We start from the raw sequence: 22,960 nt of genomic DNA, 5'->3' as shown, positions 1-22,960 counted from the left end.
GTTAAATCAAGGTCTTCCCATTTCCTTCCATTGGACAGTTCAATATCATTTTTTTACCAGTTATTTCGATTTCTCCTCCACTGCTATACTGGTAAAACACTTTAGCATACAATGTCACTTTGGAGCATTTTTCCTTGGTAGTGGCTGCATCTTTGTAAATTCGGAGTATGACTTTGGAAAGGTTGGCTTGCCTATCAGCTGTATCTTTCTTTAATTCACTCCATTTAAAAATCATGATCGTCATAATCTGTGTGCCTTTAGGAGAATTAACACAAGTTACAGCGGGAAATCTATTTTCTTTGGCCAAGTCTGTTGAACAAAACACATTCGGTCATTGTAAGTGCAAGTTAACACATTCAGTCAATGTAAGTGCAAAAAAAAAAAAGAAGCTAACACATTCTGCATGGTTATTAACTAGCTAATGATCAATGCAGGTGTGCTAACAAAAATGGTTTAGCTACCTATGTCCGTAAAGCTCCAAATTGTAATGGGATCGTCTTTCAAGTAGGGCTGAGCGATACTACCGTTTTAGCAATATATCGCGATATTTTGAAAGTATCGATATCGCGATATTTTGTTATTAACTATCGTGATACCATGCCTGTACATTACTGTCATTAAAAAGCCATTTGTTATGAAGTACTAGGCTCAAGAATCCTTGTAAGTCATAACCTGGTTACCCCTGCACAGAGGTGTGAACACCATAACATAACTTCAAAGCATGTGTTACAATAACTGTTACTGTAAACATAGTTGACAGTGGCTAGTTTGATGCTACTTTTGAAGACTTCCTGCAGGAATACTGAGGAATACACTATGTAGCACCAGCTATGATTGACATATTTGTAAGTATCGTGAATAGTGGCTTTAGTATCGATCATGATACTAAAATGGCAGTATCGCTCAGCCCTACTTTCAAGTTGTCCATGGAAAGCGAGCCATTCTTGTACGTTATTCTCTTGTATAGTTCTTTTATATAGGGATGACGGAACAGTTTTTGGTGAAATCTTTTACCTGCGGCAGACAGCCTTGTAACCGTTGGCCTGTTTGACACTGCGGCAGGGAGACTAGTACTGTGACTGGCAACTCCAAGCAAAGTCGCTACACTAATAAAACTGCTAATCACTAACACCAGTCGCAACATCATCCCATATAGCTATGATAATATTTATTCTATAATTATATACAGCTTCCGGTGGAATTATATGCATAGGCCTCCATTGGGTAGCAACATATGTCATTGAGTAGGCGTACCACAGTAATTGTGGGGGAAGAAGTGTTATGTACATATTATTCTACTGCACATGTCAAACATCCATTATAAAGAGGCACAGACAAAAATGTACTGGCCCGATACAGCTACCTAACTAAAATGTCAGCTATTAATGTTGCAGTACATGTATTATCACATGCCAGCCACATGCAAGGTAAGTATTTATTGATGTCATTGGTATGACATCACTACAGAGAAAACAGCCATGCACCAACCACTATCAAGTTAAGTCCCATAGATGTCATGCAAAATAGATCTCAAAATTAAACAAGATCTATTATATATTGGCAATTACTACTTTCTATTATATTGGCTGAAAATAATGCCTTATTTTCTAATATTTTGCAAGTCTCTAAATTTCGCATACAAATTTCAGTATTCAAAACAGACAGCATTTCGTACAGCACACAAAAGTGTATACAATACTACAGCATTAACAAAAGGAGTGCAAATTTATAAGCAGCCTAATACACACACAAAAAAAAAGTGTTAAAAACACTGCATTATTTTCTAATATTTTGCAGGTCTCTAAATTTCGCATACAAATTTCAGTATTCAAAACAAACAGCATTTCATACAGCACACAAAAGTGTATACAATACTACAGCATTAACAAAAGGAGTGCAAATTTATAAGCAGCCTAATATACACACAAAAAAAAGTTTTAAAACACTGATTATGAAGTGCCATTGTCATATTCTGCAATAGTCTCAGTCTCATCTGTAGTCTGAACAGGCTTTGACACTTCTTTAACTACTCTAATTTTTGATTGTATAAAATTAACATCACTGTGTTCCACTGTACACACATTTCTCCTACCAGTTATTCCAGCTATCATAGCGCTTCCTACATGTGGAAACAAATGTTCACCTAAAAACATATTATGACTATGGAACTGTTACTGAAAATTCTATGAACTGAAATTTCAGTCCTTATTTGAAGAGCTGAAATTTCAATTTGTAAGAAGTGAAAATTGCTTTTATTTTTAAGAATTGAAATTTCAGTCATTTTTTTATTTCATTCCTTATTTTTAAGAACTGAAAATTCAGTCCTCAACTGAAATTTCAGCTCCTTTTTTTAAGAACTAAACTTTCAGTTCTTACTTTAAGAACTAAAAATTCAGTCATGAACTGAAATTTCAGCTCCTTTTTTATAACTCCTTTTGAATCTTCAGCCCTTATATTTTTAAGAACTGAAATTTCAGTCCTTATTTTACGAATATATACAGACCACACATACATTATTGATAACACAAAATTGCCATTCTACACAAAACGACACCAACTAACAACTCTACAAGAAAGCTTACCCTTCAAGGCCTTTAGAAAATTTTGTGATTATGCCATATATGATTCAACAGCATTGAATAAACATTAAATTTGTGTAATCAAAATTCGATATTTTTAAGATTTGTCTATCATAACCAGACATAGAGTCAGCTGCTGATCCACAATCAAAACTTTCAAGGATGTCTATCCAGACCATTCCTAGACAAAGTCTCAAGGCTGGTGTTCATTTTCATACATATTCATAGGGAACACATCCCATATTTCTGGAAGCTTACAAGGCCTACTATATTGTTTCTTATAGTTATTAAAACATCTGTTGCATCGCAATGATCCCATAAGCAAGCTCCATTAAGCAGAGGCCACACCCCTAAATGCAACCACACCCCCTACATGCAACAAAAAATGGTATATAAGATTGTAAACTATAATTCCGTACCTTGAAGTTGGTCACGTACATGCGTGGACAGACAAGCACACATGGTTTTTCCCAAACCATCAGACATATGCCCACTCGAAGGCCAGCTGTTGGTGTGTGCATGACACAATAATCAATTTTATGGCAATTTTAATTCAATTAAAATATGTGGTGTTCTATACTACATACATTTTCTCATATGCATACATACCAATTCCTGTTGGTGCACTCAAAATCCAGTCATCTTGAGCAGAAAGAAGCTCCATCATCTCATTATAAAATGATACTGGCTTTTGATTATCACAGACTTTTCTACCAGTGGCTGAATCAGTGACGTAAGCGTCATTCTTGTGGGTAAAGAAATTTGGTTTGTTGGCTTGAAAAGATGGTGATCCTACGGTAGTCACCAACAATCCAATGGTTGTATGCTGCTTACTTCCTGCACCATGTTCTAGATTCACATACAAATACTATAATACATACATAAATTATATTATAAATATACACGCAAACTTTAAAAGGTTGAACAAGTGCAAGATAATTAGAATAGGAAATGTTAACAATTGCATTAAAGTAGATTTCATTCATTTTTATAGTCAGATATAAATAGATACAATGTTTAGTGTGAAATGCATCAACTGCTGACCCGGACTAGTGAAAACTGGGGTGTGTGTTCAGAAATATGTTTTGAGGCAACGTTTCAGGTGCTGGATCAGCATGTTGAGCAATCGAGCAACTATAGTGGGTGTGGCTCTCTGCATACCTACAAATTTCAGAACGCTGCACTGAGTACACACTCAATTACACATTCCTGATAACAAAGTGGGCATGGCTCACATAGTAATGACCTGCTGCAAGACTAGGCTATGATATGACTTATACAATAAGTGGGCCGTGGTTTCATGTAAGCTCGCAAAACAGTAAGCAACTTGGGTTCATGCTATACAGATTGTAATACATGCAACTACTGATAAATGGGCATGGCTTAACATCTGCTTGTAATCTCAATAAGTGGGCGTGGTTTACAAAAGATCTGTGACTGGACTATGGTACATCAATATACTTCCACATCGTCAATCTATAAGTACATACGTACCATTCTCTTCTGATAATCCACATGCTCCATAATCCAGCTTGTCATATGAGCCATGCAGGCTATCAGCAAGGTAACTAATAACTGACAAGTCACACATCAGTATGACGTAAAAATGCTGCAGTCCATCATTATAGTTTAATGCCCGTAGCACACGTAATGCCTGCTTTGCTTCTTGTTGTACCTAAAGAAGAAAAGTTTATGACAATTGTTATCACATTTATATGTGATCGGATCTGTAAGCATCTCACGTTTTTGAATTCAATTTTATTACAATTCTTTTACTACTGTACATTACCAAAACAATAGTTAATAAAGGTTTTAGTTTAGAAGTTGCAATACTACAAAAGTGGTAACAGTAACAAAATCGATGTGTAAAGTGATATTACGAAAATAAACCAGAGATGCTCAATAAAAATGGCCATAACTTAAAGCATCAGAGCATGCAGTATTAAATGAATGTATTGATTTAGCTTTCACACTCACTAGTCACTACCAAAGCTATTACTAGACAATTTTTGTCTTCCTACGACTGGCAAAAAACTAAGAAGAGCTCGTATCTTCTGTCTTTTCTAAAGAATCGACATGAAACAAAGGTTTTTTTTTGCTATGGTAAATACATACAGTGTACAACAATGCCATTTTTCCATTACAATATTGAAGCAAGCACTCTGAAATGGATTTTTGACATATCTCGCCCCATTATGTTTAATTCTACTGTAAAGTAGGTTTGTGCAAACAGGTAAATCTCAGATCCGGTCACATAATTACATGCTATTATAGCCTTATGTTCACAATACCATATCTAGCTCCATCCCAGTAAAATCCAAAAAAGATAGGGAAAATCCTGGGAATCCGCTCTTTCCTACTTGCGCAAAACAATTCCTCAAGGCACCAGGGGTAGCATCGCATAATTTTGTCTTCCATAACAGTCCGCTGCTGTTAGAATTCTGTATCAGGAACACATTTTCGTGATCAACAACCACTCCAGAGTCTTGAACAGGACAAGGGAATTCCATTGCTCTCTTACAAAAATGCAGCAGCTGTGCTGGAGTCTCAACCCCTGAACAATTTAAACTTTTAAATGGCTCCAGCTTTTCCGATGATGTATAACATGGATACTTTTCTTCAGCTTGTTCCCACGTTTTACAGCCAGTGACCTTCATAAAGCAATTTCTAACTTTTTGAATAGCCTTGATGTCACTACACTTGCTGACTGCTTCTCTAAATGTCAGCTTTTTTGAGCTAATGTCTGCCATCAATTGGCATAAGGTGTCTTGATCTAAACCACGGAATGGTTTAAAAGACGAACCAGGCAAATCTGGTACTTGACCTTTAGCTCCTTTCTTTGATCTTGCGATTGTTTTCAGTTCTCCCTGGGCATGAAGGTCAAAAATTTTCCTAACATGTCCAAAAGTTTCATTAGGTAGAGCTGATAAAAAATATATTAGCCTCTCATCAAGCTTTTCAATCTATAACAAGACCACGCAAATATCTTTTAAGTATGGTCATAACATTATAAACCCTTCCCTTACATACATGTAGTACGAACTCTTGGTGTATACCACTTACATGCAATTTTAGAAGCATGATCCACAAGCAGTAGCTAGGGGCCATCACAGTAAAATAGTGTCTAAACAGGAGACGTCAAACTGTCTGTATCATGACTACTTTAAGTAAAGCATAATAATGATCTGCGTCACTTTCCATATTTTTTCCCAATACGCAGTTTCCTACATGCGTAATACATGTAGTAAGCAGGAATGCATACAATTACACTGTAAATCCCATGTCACCTTAAATAGAGCCATTGTCAAACTACCTGCAATTTGTACTACAAGCAAAGAAATAGGTGTGTTTACAATGCATGCATTGTCTGCTAAATACTGTAAGACATTAGGAGGCTAAACAGTGATAAAACTTGTGCTATTAACCAACTATCAAACAGTATCTGTAGTATCTGTCTTCTTTGCAACTTAAGAGTAAAGAAAATGCAAGTGTCAATTCATGGAACATAACTAACATGCATATATAGTATTTACTATCGTGAAAATTGCCTAGCAACATATATTGTCTTAGCTCATAAACCACACCAATAATGGTTACAAAAAGACATATACATACATCTATGACCAGAACCGTTGAACAAGCTTTTCTCCACTTTTCAGGCTTCTTTGAAGGAGGATCATGATCCAGTGAAGTATTAGATAGCTCGTAGAGAAGCTTTCTGCATTGCTGTATCTACATACAGAAGAAATAGATTATTCAAGTAAAAATAGTTACCTGCATCATCAGTTGACATACAATTCTATTTGTAGTATGGTGTGCGGGTAGACAAAAGGCTGTTACTAGTGTTACAAATCAAATATGAAAAGGTTGTAACATGGCAAGGTACTGTACAGTAGTGGTGTGCGATATCAGGATTTTTATTTCTATATGTTATCGATACGATATTGGGGTAAATATCGAAATTTCGATACGATTTTCGATAATTTTTAATTGTGTGGGTGGTGTAATTGCGTGGGCGTCCGATATTTATAAATATGCTTGAAATAAAATTTACACACTAACTATTGCATTAAACTAATAATAAGCCTAGGAAACTGGTAGACAAATTTTTAAAGTGGCTAGATAGTACAGAACCAACCTTCATTTCTAGCGTGATTGCGCAATCACATACTAAATGCTGTAGATTTATCGAAATATTCTTCGATATTTCGATAATCATCGCAAAGTATTACCTTTAATCTGCTAAAGCAGTATCGAAAATCGATACGATAACAATATCGACAAAATTATCGCAAAATCGATATTTTTCCGATATATCGCACATCACTACTCTACAGCCAATTTTTGAGGGATGAAACTTTTGCGAAAGCATGTAAAATATAATTTTTGCATTTTTGATTCACAAAAGTCTAGAAAGCATTCCTTAGTTTGCTAAGGTAATAGCTGTGCATCTCAAATATCTCATGGTTACATTTCATGAAGCTGTCATTACTCATGAAAGTTTCATCTCCTCAAAAATTTCTGGGTATATAGTGCCTCCTTTGGCCACCCAGTCTGGCCACTAATTACATGTAGTTCAGACATCAAACAAAAAGACACACCAGACCAACACAGGAAGTCACAATACAAGGCATCAAGCAGATGAATCGGTCTGGAATGAATATCTACATGGCATTCATTCTTCTACATGAATGGGAAACACTACAACCACTAAACTGACATCTGGTATCCATATTTACCACACCCTTATTCATCAATAAATCAAGCTAACAAGGACTATTATATTGCTGTACAAATCAGAAATGAATATCACAGACACTTAATTCACTAGCACGAATCGACACCTTTTGCTGTGAGCAAGATAAATGGGACACAAAAGAGGATACTCGTAAGTCCATGAAGAATGCACTGTACGTACTGTGGCATTCCAAAAGGCACATGTCCAGCTGAAGCAACGTCGAACAGTAAAAAGTCAACCCCTGTAGCCTTATCAGTTTTCAAGTTACACTTGTCTGAAGGCATCAGGCAAGAAATTTAAAATTCTGTAGCAGCTTATCTAAAGTGATTTTGGCCATTCTGAAGACACTTTTGGGCTTATTTGTACATCAACAATACTACTAAGACATCATGAAGGCATTGTGAGGCTGATTTTGGGGTAATATTTTTTTGTCAGAAAAGCCCAAACCTCCATGATCCCTAATGTGCAGTTACTATCACACTGTATGATACTACAGTGGATCCTCAGTTATCCAAACAGCTTTGTTCTTATAGTTAGCCAAAGATAAGTGAACATGTGCGGATAACTGAAGCCCATTGATTTATATACAGAGCTTCGTTCAACTACTCTAATAGAACAGTCATTTTCTGTAATAGAATAGAACAGTCACATTTAGCATTCGGATAATCAAGGTGTTCGGATAACTGAGGGTCCACTGTAGTGGACAATTCAGTTATGGCCAGTAACAACTACAGATTAATGTCCACTAGTATATCTGACTTCCCTTGTTTCTTTACTTTTATTTCTATGATCACTAACTGAGCTTGAATTCCAAATTTTTCCTTCTACTTGTACAAATTGCAATTGTATCAGTTTCAAAATAGTTGACTGTAGCTATTATAGTTGTAACCACACAGTGTGTACGATGTATGGATATATTATATTGCCTCTGGTGTATCACGATACAGCGATACATTGCACAATACAAAGTAGAGTCTAAACAATGGTCTATGTCATTTTTTAAGTGAGCTATTCTTTCTTTGAGAAGCATTACATATTAAGTTTAATCACAATGTACAATAATTTGATTGTCAGCCATGTTAACAAGCCACGATATGTCAACATATCGCATATCAATACAACTGTTCTACCAAAAAAAATTTTCACTGTCAATAAAATCAATTTCTAATGGATTGAAAAAAGCACACAAACTAGGGCCCAACCATTTCTCACCTCGTAGAACAATTCTACGCCTTACTCTTTACTGATAACAATATGGAAAGTAGTGAAAACACACACCTGCGGACTACAACATTGGCCAACAACTCCATCAAGCATGAATCGTGAAAATTCAAAGCGTACTATTGCAGAGTGACGTTTACACGATGTCTGTACCAAATTTTGATGTTCTGTGGCGTATAATTTTGGAGCTATTTAGCGAGAAAGGAGACAGTGTAACCCGTGCTCCGCGTAAGAGTAATCATGTGGTGGCAAGCAACTAGAGTTGTGACAAGCTAATAGATTTAAAGCACAGATAATTCTCTGCATAGTCTATGGCTTTTTGCGTTTGCGCATTACCACAAACAATTTGTCCAATTAACTTTGCCTTAGTCGGCTGCCCTGCCCTTACAGTTTAGCTAGCACTAGTGACAGAAATCAAAAGTAGTGAAACAAAATTACAGTAAAAGTAGCAAAATAAAGATATATAGTAGTGGTAACCCATAATTCAGACATGGGCACACTGAAGCGGTCCACCAATATATCTTTAGTCTGAATTGCTTCACTATTCTATCAAACTTAATTTTATTACAGAGTTAAAATACACCCTGTACATGACAACCTTTTCATGAAGTAATACTTAAATCTAAAATTAATTGTACATGTTACAATGTTATATCTACTGTAAGTATAAGTGAACCTTACCCAATCCATTGTGGTGATTTCATGTACATGCGTTGCAGCTCGGTTATGTTTGTTGGCTAGTCTCCTTACAAGAATTGTATCCATTGCGCTATACACTGAACATGTTCGATGTGTAAATTGTTTAGAAGACTTTAGCTCAGGTTTTTCAGACAAAAGCTCTTGGAGGGCTTGGCGTGAATGGTTTCCTCCAATTGTGTTGTATTTGTATCCTTCTTTCACAAGAGGATTAAACGTTTCATCCCTCTTCAATTGGACGATGCACAAAATCGGTTGTACATCAGTGCACATGTTGTCCACCATTTCTTGTTTTAGCTGATCCACTATGTTTTTTGAGCATTTTCTTACCAGCCATTCTTCAGGGGGAGGTTCCAGGCACTTAACTGGTAATGTAAAATTACCTGAAACAAGACAAAGAAGTAATCTAAACACCATTATCAATAGCAGCAAAACCTATGTATAATCATGAAACTGATATCCAATATAACCTTAGATGGAAACCCTATTGTGCTTGACTATATAATGGCTATAGCTATAATAGTGAGGATAAAAGGCAGGACAGTAGAGCACATATTGACACAATAAAGCACACATCGACACAATAAAGAACACATCGACACAATAAAGCACACATTGACATTCAAGGCATTGCAATCTCAGTTTCAGTCGTTGATTTGCTACGGCTCTCCCAAGCATATTGCAGCAGCTAATGACTTGCAGTCGGTGAACAGTCACCCAAGTTAAACTACTCCATTCATTTGATAAGCATCCCTACAACAATTTGATTATAGGAGGCATAGTTTTAACATTGTAGTTATGTTTGTCAGGATAAACAGTTCTATCCCACTGAAGCCCTACATCAAAGTAAAAAAACTGGGAGTATATGGTAGTTAAACCCAGGGAGTGATAGTTAAACCTCAGTGCATACATATATGGAAGACAGCATAACACATTCAATTGAAAGAAGTGTAATCAAAACCTTACACATTATAAAACTGTAAAAATTGAAGCTATACTCATTGTGCAACTATAGTCTTGTCTCCAGCCGCCCACGCAATCAAAGGTCATGTTATCGAGCCTGTGGGCAGCTGGGGACAAGGTAACAAGTTCAGCTAAACTTGAAGCCATACACAATGATATGCTTGTCTAGCCTTATTGAGACATTGATTGTGAACTTGATTGCTTCAAAGTGTGGGATAGAAACTGATTAAATCCCACCTGCACTCGTAGGATATCTAGTTACCGACACCTTGGCCTCAGGTTGATAACTAGATATCCTACTCATGGTAGGGTTTAACTATACATAACTAATATCATAGAAAATTCTGTTTAATGCCCATCGTATTCTAGAGTGCTTTAAGCGTGTTTCAGCGTTCATCTAAGCTTTACTAAAATCTTAGGTGAGTAAGCTTCCTTGTAGAGAGGTTATTTTGCATTATCCGTAAGGGGTGTGTGGTCTGTAGGCTGTAGTAATACTGCCATTTTAGTATCATAAATTATACTATATAACTATCCATGATACTGAATAGTACATAGCTACTTCATGATACTTTCACACTGTACTTACGATCTCTTGCAACACTGAAGACACCACTATCAAGCTAAAACTACTGGTACTGCTCTTCCTTACAAGTTACATGACACTAACGCATGCACTAATTAATTAAAATACTTTTACAATATACGTGTACTCTCAGTGATAACTAAACTTAAACCCCAGTGCGTGGGAGTATCAAAGCGCCGCGCTGGGTTATAACTACCATACAGCTAGACAGAGCGGCGCTGCTACTGTACGATATATTAGTTATCACCCAGTGATAACTAACTTATCACCCTGTTGCGGAGCCACCCAGTCTCTTTCGTGACATCATAATAACCGCGAATGGCATTGTTTACCAATGGAACAAAGAGCCAAATAAGGAAATATTGATACAAAACACACCAATACAGCACTCAAAACTAGCTAAATCTTACAAGAAAACTGTTAATCCTTTACACAATAACACTACAAGTTACCAATACCGTGATAGTTTAACAAATGTCAAGAATAGTCCGTGACGATTTTCGCTCCAGCAATCACTCTCAACGGCCACTATGGTAAGAACTAACTTCCTCTAGCTTCATCGTTCTATCTCGGACTATGGTAGCCACTTGTTGGTCTTTATTTTTCTCTTGCACACCACGCGACACCACCATACCAATTTCTGACGAAGGCGAATCGTACCTGGAACCGCTGCTTCATAACACCGCCCTTCACTACAGTTTGTAGGCAGTATGTAAGGTCTCTCTTGTAGCTACGAAGTAGAATCTCCACACAATTCAGACGAAATCTTGAGCACAGTGACAGGAACTCAAACCGGAACTTAATTTACTATCTGTAAACTTCTGCGCACTCCCGCGCACTGGGATATAAAACAGTTATATCCCGTATACTCGGATGATATCATTGTTATTACACTCGTCCTCGGCTCCGCCTCGGACTCGTGTAATAACAATGATATCACCCTTGTACCGGGATATAACTATAATGTACGTGACAGAGGCTATTGTTGCAGTGTACGTTTTCCTTTGTTGCCATAGCACTAGTGCTACAGATGGATGAGTCAGTAATTATTCTTAGCAGGTAGCTAAGTGGCACCACCAGGTGAGGTGATCGGGCTATGCAAATAGACTGGCTCATCAGTACAGCCCTAACGCTATAGTGTTAAGTACTGAAGTAACAAAGGAAAACATCTACGCTACAACAATAGCCTGGAGTGTATAAACAGTGGAATGGACTACTGGAATGGTGGAATACTGGATTGGATTTTTTTTGTAGTTTAATATCATTTTTTACATCCAAATAAGTACCACTCCTCTCCTTGAATAAGCAAATAAATAGGATTCCCCACTGAAGTCAGCTCATTTAGCATACTTTTCCTCACCACAACACTTGTATGACTTATAACTCAACACTTTATTACTTGTCTGAAACTAACTGTCTTAATAACTGTGGAAAAGGCCATTGTAAACGCTTACCCCGTTTCACTTTACCAAAGATTTTCGCTTAGGCTCCTATAGGTTAGCGTAGTGTTGTACAGGCTCTGCCTTCTGTGTTTGTACAGTACCTAACTGGCATAGTTGATAATAAATAAATGAATACTTCCAAGAGTTAATAATAAGTCTCTTATTATTAGCTCTTGAACTTCATTATACAGGGTGAATGTACTTTTACAATTAATGCATACATGTAATCAGCTAGCTAGCTAATTTTTTATCATTGGGGAACAAGGGTTAGGTAAGGAATCTTCTTGGCATTCCCATTAAACTGTTATTGTGCATGTTCATAACTGACTTTACAGTATATTACATTGGTAAACTTTGTCTGCAGTGAGGTGAAGTATGCTAAGAGCTAATTTTAAGGAGAATCCTATTTATTTGCTTACTTAACGGGAAGAGTTGTACTTATTTGGATGTAAAAAATCATATTGAACTTTAAAAAAATTCCATCATTCCAGTAGTCCATTCCACTGTTTATACACTCCCAATAGCGTCTACCTTAAGGTGACTAAATAAATTTAGCGATTTTAGTGACTAAAGTTTTTCCGCTAAATTTAGTACACGCTAAACCTGCAAAATGTATGGTAACTTAATTAAATCAATTCACAAAATCGCTAAATTTTGTATGCGCTAATTTCGCCAATATACAAATTTGCTGAATTTAGTGTATCGCAAAATTTAGTCACCTTAAGGTATCACACTTTATCACTGTGAGTACATGTGTATCCAGGTGTATTCTAATTAATTAGTGCACATGCTAGTGCCATATGATTTGCAAGGAAGAGCAGTACCAGCAGTTATAGTTTCATAGTGGTGTCTCCAGTGTTGCAAGAGATGGATAATGCCTGGATTATTGTTTAAAAGCTGTTTCCAGCTTAGTACATGAGTTCAGTCCGTGAAATAAAGTAGGCCAGTCAAATGTTACAAAACCAACAAGTAACAATGAGTCAAGTGGTACAAAATAAAGTTACAATCTGCTAAACTTATAAACAATGGATACATCAAGCCAACAGGTACTGTAGTGTATTGAATATGGGATAAATATAGGTATAGAACTTCATAAGCATTAACATAACCATAAGTTTTAATTACTGTAGCTTAGTTTACGGTTGCTGGTAGAAGACAAGCTCGTTTTACATTTGAGACATGACCTGCAATATTGAAAGCCCTCTCAGATGGAAATGATGTAGCTAGGGTGGCTGAGTATTTCTTAGCCAACTTGCTCAGAATGGGGTACCTTATAGCATTGTACTTCCACCAAGCCAATATATGAGTGTTCCACTTTTTCACCTATACTCACTGCAGCATCTTGGTATCAATTCACTTCTGAATCAGGGATAAACTGTTATTGTCTGTTCTTGGTACTGGTGAACCCACACATACCGCATCAAAATAAGGAATGTCAGTGAAGATAAATGGGACACAAAGAAAGAAATTGGTAACTTCATGAAGAATGCATTGTACATACTGCGGTATGCAAAAGGCACTCTCAGGACAAAGCAATGTCAAATGGCAAAGAAATCCAGCCATTCGTCATTGCTGAGTTACACTTATCTGAAGGCATCAGTCAGTCAGTTATTCAGTCAGTCAGTTATTCAGTCAGTGATTAGAAAATCCATAGCAACTTCCTGAAAGCATTTTGGGTCAATCTGAAGGCTTGTTTATTTATTTTTTCATGTGCCATACCCAAACCTTTGTGCAGGGCCTGAAATTATGTTTTGAAAATGATCTGACAAATCCTGCTATTTGGTCGAACATACTCAGTAGTACTATATAAAAACTTTCTAAGTGTTCAGACTTTAGCCAAAAATGGTCAGAAAAGGGCAGATGTCTGACCATAATTTCAGGCTCTGTTTGTGGTCACTATTATCGTATGTACAATACCATGTTTCTACATTATAACCATTCAGTTACTAATCCACGTGTGTTTGTTATATTTTATCAAGCTTTTAGCAGCAGCAAAGGAAAGTGGACGACCAACTACCAGGATGGACGCCATGAAGGCCATAAAGCTTATGTTATATACTTAGCTACATAAGAAAAAAAAGAAAAATGTTTCAAAATACAGTAGTTATTCACATAACACGCCTCACACTACACAAACACTGTTAATTAGTAATTGGAAATACACTCAAATATTGCTAGCCAAGTCAGGTGCTATTTGCATTATAGGGCTGGACAAAGCTTCAAATGTTTCATGGGTTTGAAGGTTAAGTATATAAGTCGTTAATTAAGCTTCAGACTATTGTTTGAAGCTATGTATGCACTCATAGTCTACGAAAGAATTACAAATAAACAATGTTATCTTTATTCCAGCTGCTTATTTATCTTGCTCGATCAATGTTTGTCTCTGCAATCAATCTTCATGTGCCACACCCACTTTTAAGCCATCACAGTTTAACTTTCTACTGTAGTTGTAGCCTTAAAATACCTTATAAAACTATAGATAATGTATGGAAACATCCTTTTAGCCATTAGTCAGTGTTTGCCTATGCATGATTGCAGTATAGTCACTATAGTTCCATCGCAGTTTAGCTTGCTACCATAGTTGTAGCCTTAAAACACCTTATAAAGTTTCAGTATTAATGAAGTAGGGATCTATGCAATAAAAAGTAGTAAAACAAGAGATGAATGATGCATGCTAAACAGGATAGCTGCTAATAGCTGCTATATGTGACTGGATCTGCGAAAACAGGACATAATCGCACAAGCCTAAATTTACAGTATAAAGCATTGAATACATTGGGTGAAATACTTGCGTATTATTGAAAAAAAAATTTTGAACGTCTCTTTCTTAGTGAAGGAAGGGACTAAAAATAAAAACCTGGATATCATCTTATTTGCCTGCTCAAGAGGAGTAGTAAAATCTTTGTTTCGTTGTAGTAGACCCAACGAGCGTTTGTTTACATCACGTCAAAGCGATCGTACGCGATCGATTTTTATCACAAATTTCACCTTTGTATGCAGTGAGGAAGGGTGAGTAAAGGACAAACTTACCCAGTAATTGATTCCCCTATTCATGGCGAACACGATGGTGTAAATTGCAGCTCCATACCTCAATCCATTGGTAAGTTACAACTGTTTCTGTAAGCGCCTGTAATTTATTTCCCTATAGTTACTGTACAAATCGATTTTTCTGTTGTTGCTACTTTGTAGGGCTGTAACTTCCAAAGTTATTGGCATATGGAGCTGAAACTTTGCCAGTGGGTACACTTGGCTAAGTGGAATATAAATATTTAATAAACAGGAATTCGAAAAATATGCGATTATGTTCTGTTTTCGCAGATCTGGTCACTGTTTTGATGGGCATGCTCATGAATCTATAGCAAACGGGATCCCAATCGTGGAGTTGCAGGCAGATATCTAGCTAGTACATCTCTTCTATAGCAGCGTTGGGACTAAAGCGCTTTCGAAATGTAGCTTTGAAATAATTCTGTGGCACCTAAATATGCTGCTGAAAGAAAGTGTTGATATGGAAAATTAACACCTCAATATGGATTAAGAAGAAGACAAGTAGTCTGATTGAAGATAAAAGAAAAGAGAAGGCGCAGAGGGCCTATGTGTCGTTGGAACCCCAAAAGGCACATCCCACTGGTGAGTTTGTTATTGTGGCATAAAATGGTGGCCGTGCACTGGTCTCTAGCCTTGGGACTGTGGTCAGGCAGGAAGGCAGACTAAAGTTCAAGATTGGCAATTTTTTTAATTTTATATACGGCCACCTTTGTTATATTTAATGCTATTCAAAAGCAATCTAATATTGCAGGAAAATTTTTCAACCAGACAGATGTAGGCTAACTAATTATAAGTAAACAGTAAGTTTTGTACTAAAAAATTCTTTAGAACAAAAAAGTGTTCGTACCTGTGGACCATGTTAACAGTCAGGTTTCCAGAAACCAGATAGCCCCACACTTAGTAGTTATAATGATATACACCTCATTTGGACTGAAAAATTAAGGGCCCAAGAAATAGCTTGGCGATGAAAGGTTGAACAGAAAATAAAAAGGTTGAGCAGAAAAATAAAAGATTGTGACACAATACTTGCACTGTGTGGCATGATAGAGTTATATAGGTATGCATCAATGACCAGCAAAGCACAGGAAGCCACACTTTGACAAGCAACACCTCAGTCTGTTCTTAAGCTTCACTTAACAACAACAATCAACAGTTCTCTAATTTAACATGCAAGTTATATACACACATAGATTACAATATACAGTCATCACCTTGATGGTAGGTTAAAGTCTCCAGATCTATCCCTGTGTCTTCAAACTCCTTGTTTAGGCCAGCTTTTTCTGCAGCTTCTCTTGCTCTTGCTTGATGGCTAGCAACTTCAATCAGGCATTGTCGTTTGTTACTAGGACCACTGAGGGAGGAGTCTTCATTCACAATTGACTCTTGACTTTTCAGTGCCTCGTCGAATATTTGAATAAAACGCTCTTCAGATCCAGAAGATTTAAACATTTTGCAAAAATCATTGACAGTCCAGTCGAACTTTGTAATATCCAACATCCTAGGCTGGGATTCTTTGCTAAATGTAGCCTGTAGACAATAATAAGAATGAGTTTAACAGTGCACATTAATGTCATCACTAGTAACTAGTTATAATAGAAGGCGTGCACAAACACCAACAACATTATATTTGGCTATAAGGTATGGATAGCCGCCTTGTACGGTTGCAGAGATGGTGTGATAAGAGCTCGCGTAGCCAGACCGCTGCTTCTCTTTGTGTGTAGGTGGGAAAAGTATAGCGGTCTGGTAACGCGAGACTAGGTTGAGGCTAAGAATTGAAATAAGGAAAGAGCAACAACTATTTTGACAGACTTACCACAAGACAAACTACGCCGTCACTATTCTCCCTCTTTATCAATGATCCTCTTGTCAAAGTTCCATATTTACGATGTACTTTTTTTCCAAAACCAACGTATACTCCGGATCCGTCACTCAGTTCTTCCGAAGCTGGCAAAAAGTGCCAGAGCTGTGCCCGAGGCATGGTCGAGGTCCACACACCTCTAAGATCGCTTCTTGATATTACACCTGTGACAACGTGGCACAAGAACAGATTCGCGCCCGCTTAATTTGAGCACGTGATTTATATTCTCTCTGGGCCGCGCCAGACTGGCCCAGCAGTGCAAAGTGCTGGGCAACTGCTGAAATCACTCGAGGGTGCCAGACCGAATAGTTGACGAAGAACATAGTATATTATAGCCAGTTCTACATAGAAATGTCTCAAGGGATAGCTGATTATAGAATAGACTGAATATCTCATTTCCAATCAGGGAAGACGAACGGCCATTCCGACTGTTAGGAGCTTTAAAAAATAAATCAAAATTCAAATCGATCAAGCGGTAGGTACACACTGTAGGTAGGTCTGTGACCTAGGTCCGGTAAAGTCTTATAGATTCTCTCGATAATCTATGGTCTTGACACCCTTTAAAAAGTCAATATTTGACCAGTGACGATCTTTAGTACTTAGCCTTGACCGTTGACTTGGTACGAATTTGGTGGCCTTGACCTTTGATTTACATTTTGACAGCGGTCGCAGATCGACCTACAGTGAGTCACCCCTGTATCTGGGTGTCAGCTAGCAGGGATGATCCAACAGTAGGGATCAACAAAAGTTCCTTGATGATATTGATGATGAATATCTCAATTATTTTTGCTATAATGGTGATGCTGTGAAGTTGAAGCACACAGCCAGTCACCAGCTGCAGTGTGACATGATGATGTTGTTTGACTCGATCATGACAACCATTATGTTTGACTCATGTCATTGATGTCAACCAGTGTGATAATGATGTTGTATGACTCATGTCAACCAGTGATATGATGTTGTTTGACTTATGTTATTGATTTCAACCAGTGTGATATGATGTTGTTTGACTCATGTCAACCAGTGTGATATGATGCAGTGTTAAGTGGGCCGGATTATCTGGGTCATTTGGCACATTAATTTTTGTCCGGGTCAATCCACTTCACTGAATATCTGAGTCTGACCCGGATGAGATTCATGTGTGACAAGTACGATTGTATTGGTGGAAATACAGCCTTGTTGTAAACACTCAAAAATCTTATGTGGAGCCACACCCACCATTCAGGAATATGCTTTGTTGTCTGTGCAGGATATATAGAGCCACGCCCACTGATGGGAATTGTATCAGCTATTCTCTGTGGACATGCATGGCATCACCGGACCCGTGTTCCTACATGAAATGTAGGTAGCTGCATGTAGACTTACATGGAGCCACACCCACTTGATAAAATGTAGCTACTTGCTTCTTGCAGACAATCCTATCTATAGTGCAGGGCTAACCAATAGAACTTGTGAATTTTTAATCTAGCTCTTGAGGCACACCTCTATGTTAATTAAACCGGGTCACATGCGGGTCAGATCCGGGAATTACTATTCAGATTAGTGGGTCAATCGGGTCAACAGTACTGACCCACTTATAACGCTGATATGATGTTGTAGTCTGATAATATGTTTTATGACTCATGTCTGTGATATGATGTTGTATGACTCATGCCAACCAGTGTGATATGACGTTGTATGACTCATGTCAACCAGTGTGATATGATGTTGTATGACTCATGCCAACCAGTGTGATATGATGTTGTTTGACTCATGTCAACCAGTGTGATATGATGTTGTATGACTCGTGCCAACCAGTGTGATATGACATTGTTTGACTCATGTCAACCAGTGTGATACGATGTTGACAACATCATATCACACTGCTTGACATGAGTCACACAACGTAATAATATTGCATTATAGCTAGTTGACCTGAGTCATATCACAGTGGTTGATATGAGTCACACAACATGATGTTAAGTGACTCATGTCAACCAGTTTGATATGATTTTGTATGACTCATATCAACCAGTGTGATATGATGTTGTATGACACATATCAACCAGTGTGATATGATGTTGAGTGACTCATGTCAACCAGTATGATAGTATTGTATGACTCATATCAACCAGTGTGATACAATTTTGTATGACTCATATCAACCAGTGTGATATGATGTTGTATGACTCATGTCAACCAGTATGATAATATTGTATGACTCATATCAACCAGTGTGATATGATGTTGTGTGACTCATATCAACCGGTGTGATATGATGTTGAGTGACTCATGATCATATCAACCAGTGTGATATGATGTTGTATGACATATATCAACCAGTGGGATATGATATTGCATGACTCATGCCAACCAGTGTGATATGATGTTGGTCAACCAGTGTGATATGATGTATGACTCATGTCAACCAGTGTGATATGATGTTAGGTCAACCAGTGTGATATGATGTATGACACATATCAACCAGTGGGATATGATGTTGTGTGACTCATATCAACCAGTGTGATAATGTTGTGTGACTCATATCAACCGGTGTGATATGATGTTGAGTGACTCATGATCATATCAACCAGTGTGATAATTATGATGTTGTATGACTCAGTGTGATATGAATCATGCCAACCAGTGTGATATGATGTTGTGTGACTCGTATCAACCAGTGTGATATGATGTTGAGTGACTCATGATCATATCAACCAGTGTGATATGATGTTGTATGACACATATCAACCAGTGTGATGTGATGTATGACTCATGTCAATCAGTATGATATGATGTTGTATGACTCATATCAACCAGTGTGATATGATGTTGTGTGACTCGTATCAACCAGTGTGATATAATGTTGAGTGACTCATGATCATATCAACCAGTGTGATATGATGTTGTATGACACATATCAACCAGTGTGATGTGATGTATGACTCATGTCAATCAGTATGATATGATGTTGTATGACTCATGTCAACCAGTATGATATGATGTTGTGTGACTCAGGTCAACCAGTGTACTATGATGTTGTACGGCTCATATCAACCAGTGTGATATGATGTTGTATGACTCATGTCAACCAGTGGGATATGATGTGTGATATGATGTATGACTCATATCAATCAGTATGATATGATGTTGTATGATTCAGGTCAACCAGTGTATTATGATGTTGTACAGCTCATATCAACCAGTGTGATATTTATGATGTTGTATGACTATTATATATCAACATGATGTTGAGTGACCCATATCAAACAATGGGATAATTATGATGTTGTTTGACTCATGTCAACCAGTGTGATATGATGTTGACAACATATCACACTGCTTGACATGAGTCACTCAACGTCATAATATCGCACTATAGATAGTTGACCTGAGTCATATCACAGTGGTTGATATGAGTCACATAACATGATGTTAAGTGACTCATGTCAACCAGATATTGAGTGACTCATATCAACCAGCGTGATATGATGTTGTATGACTCATGTCAATCAGTGTGATATGATGTTGAGTGACTCATATCAACCGGTGTGATATGATGTTCTGTGACTCATATCAACTTAGGCTCCTAGGCTATGGGTAAACACCTCGAACAGGCTCTGCCTTCTGTGTACACCCTCCAGTGCCTAACTGGTAAAGTAGATAATAACAATAATAACAACAATAACAACCAGTGTGATATGATGTTGTATGACTCATGTCAACCAGTGTGATATGATGTTCTGTGACTCATATCAACCAGTGTGATATGATGTTGACTCATGTTAACCAGTGTGATATGATGTTGACTCATGTTAACCAGTGTGATATGATGTTGTGTGACTGATATCAACCGGTGTGATATGATGTTGAGTGACTCATATCAACCGGTGTGATTATAATGTTGAGTGACTCATATCAACCAGTGTGATATGATTGACACGAGACATGAGACATGAGTCAACATCATATCACACATTGACATGAGTCAAAATTATATTACAGTGGTTGACCTGAGTCAACATCATATTATCACACTGGTTGACATGAGTCACACAACATCATATCACACCAGTTGACCTGAGTCAACATCATAATATGATCACACTGGTTGACCCGAGTCATATAACACTGGTTGATATGAGTCACACAACATGATGTTAAGTGACTCATATCAACCAGTGTGATAATATCATGATGTTGTATGACACATATCAACCAGTGTGATAGGATGCCATATCAACCAGTGCGATCTTATGTAGAGTGACTCTTATCAACCAGTGTGATTTGATGTTGTATTACTCAGGTCAACCAGTGTGATAATATGATGCACTCAGGTCAACTAGTGTGATATGATGTTGTATGATCATGACTCATATCAACCAGTGTGATATGATGTTGTGTGACTCATATCAACCAGTGTGATATGGTGTTGAGTGACTCATATCAACCAGTGTGATATGATGTTGTGTGACTCATATCAACCAGTGTGATATGATGTTGTGTGACTCATATCAACCAGTGTGATATGGTGTTGAGTGACTCATATCAACCAGTGTGATATGATGTTGTGTGACTCATATCAACCAGTGTGATATGGTGTTGAGTGACTCATGATCATATCAACCAGTGTGATATGATGTTGTGTGACTCATGTCAAGCAGTGTGATATGATTGACACGAGTCAGCATCATATCACACATTGTCATGAGTCCACATTATATTACAGTGGTTGACCTGGGTCAACATCATAATTATCACATTGGTTGACATGAGTCACACAACATCATATCACACCAGTTGACCTGAGTCAACATTAGAAATTATCATGCTGGTTGACCTGAGTCATATCACACTGGTTGATATGAGTCACACAACATGATGTTCTGTGACTCATATCAACCAGTTTGATATGATGTTGTATGACTCATGTCAACCAGTGTGATATGATCAACATCATAATTATCACACTGGTTGATATGAGTCACACAACATCATATCGCACTATATAGTTGACCTGAGTCAACATCATATTATCACACTGGTTGACCCGAGTCATATAACATTGGTTGATATGAGTCACACAACATGATGTTAAGTGACTCATATCAACCAATGTGATAATTATATGATGTTGTATGACACTATCAACCAGTGTGATATGATGCCAGTGCAATCTTATGTAGAGTGACTCATATCAACTCATATCAACCTGTGTGATTTGATGTTGTATGACTCAGGTCAACCAGTGTGATATGATGTTGTATGATCATGACTCATATCAACCAGTGTGATTTTATGTTGACTCATGTCAGCTATATGATGTTGCTATATGATGTTGTGCGACTCATATCAACCAGTATTATGATGTTGACTTGTGTCAACCAGTGTGATATGATGTTGACTCATGTCAACCAGTGTGATATATCAACCAATGTTGACTCATATTATGTCAACCAATGTTGACTCATTTGATGTCAACTAATGTTGACTCATATGATGTCAACCAATGTTGACTAATATAATGTCAACTAGTGTGATATGCATGTTGTACCATACGTACTTTGCCACGTAACATACCAGTATGGTCTTATGTAGTTACCATACTATGTCACAAGCAGGATAGTCTATATAGTCCTACTTAGTTACCACACTAGCTATGTCATGCACATGGATACCAGTATTATTATAATTGTTCTGTGTAGTAACCATACTAGCCACAGATGTGCACACCAGTTATTGTCTAACATAGATACAGAACTGTGTTATCATAATGATCTTCTGTTGTTACTATTCTATGTCATGTACACACCATGCCAGTATACCTACTGTAACTGTACGTAGTAACCATAATGT

At 37.4% G+C, this 22,960-nt stretch overlaps 1 protein-coding gene across 1 annotated transcript; it reads right to left on the bottom strand.

The window, feature by feature from the left end:
- Positions 1–1,629: 1,629 nt before the first annotated feature.
- Positions 1,630–17,353, bottom strand: LOC136261489 (uncharacterized). The gene is made up of 8 exons (XM_066055496.1): positions 17,081–17,353; positions 16,479–16,794; positions 9,220–9,617; positions 6,195–6,311; positions 4,871–5,542; positions 4,074–4,254; positions 3,189–3,428; positions 1,630–2,119 (listed from the first exon to the last, which is right to left on the bottom strand). Exons 1-8 carry the CDS (start codon positions 17,243–17,245, stop codon positions 1,950–1,952), a joined length of 2,259 nt encoding a protein of 752 aa, XP_065911568.1. The 5' UTR covers positions 17,246–17,353; the 3' UTR covers positions 1,630–1,949.
- Positions 17,354–22,960: the final 5,607 nt, after the last annotated feature.

Source organism: Dysidea avara, chromosome 7, assembly GCF_963678975.1.
Source record: "Dysidea avara chromosome 7, odDysAvar1.4, whole genome shotgun sequence".
Taxonomy (NCBI): domain Eukaryota; kingdom Metazoa; phylum Porifera; class Demospongiae; order Dictyoceratida; family Dysideidae; genus Dysidea; species Dysidea avara.
The sequence above is the reverse complement of the archived record's forward strand: the minus strand, read 5'-3'. Positions and strand labels throughout refer to the sequence as shown.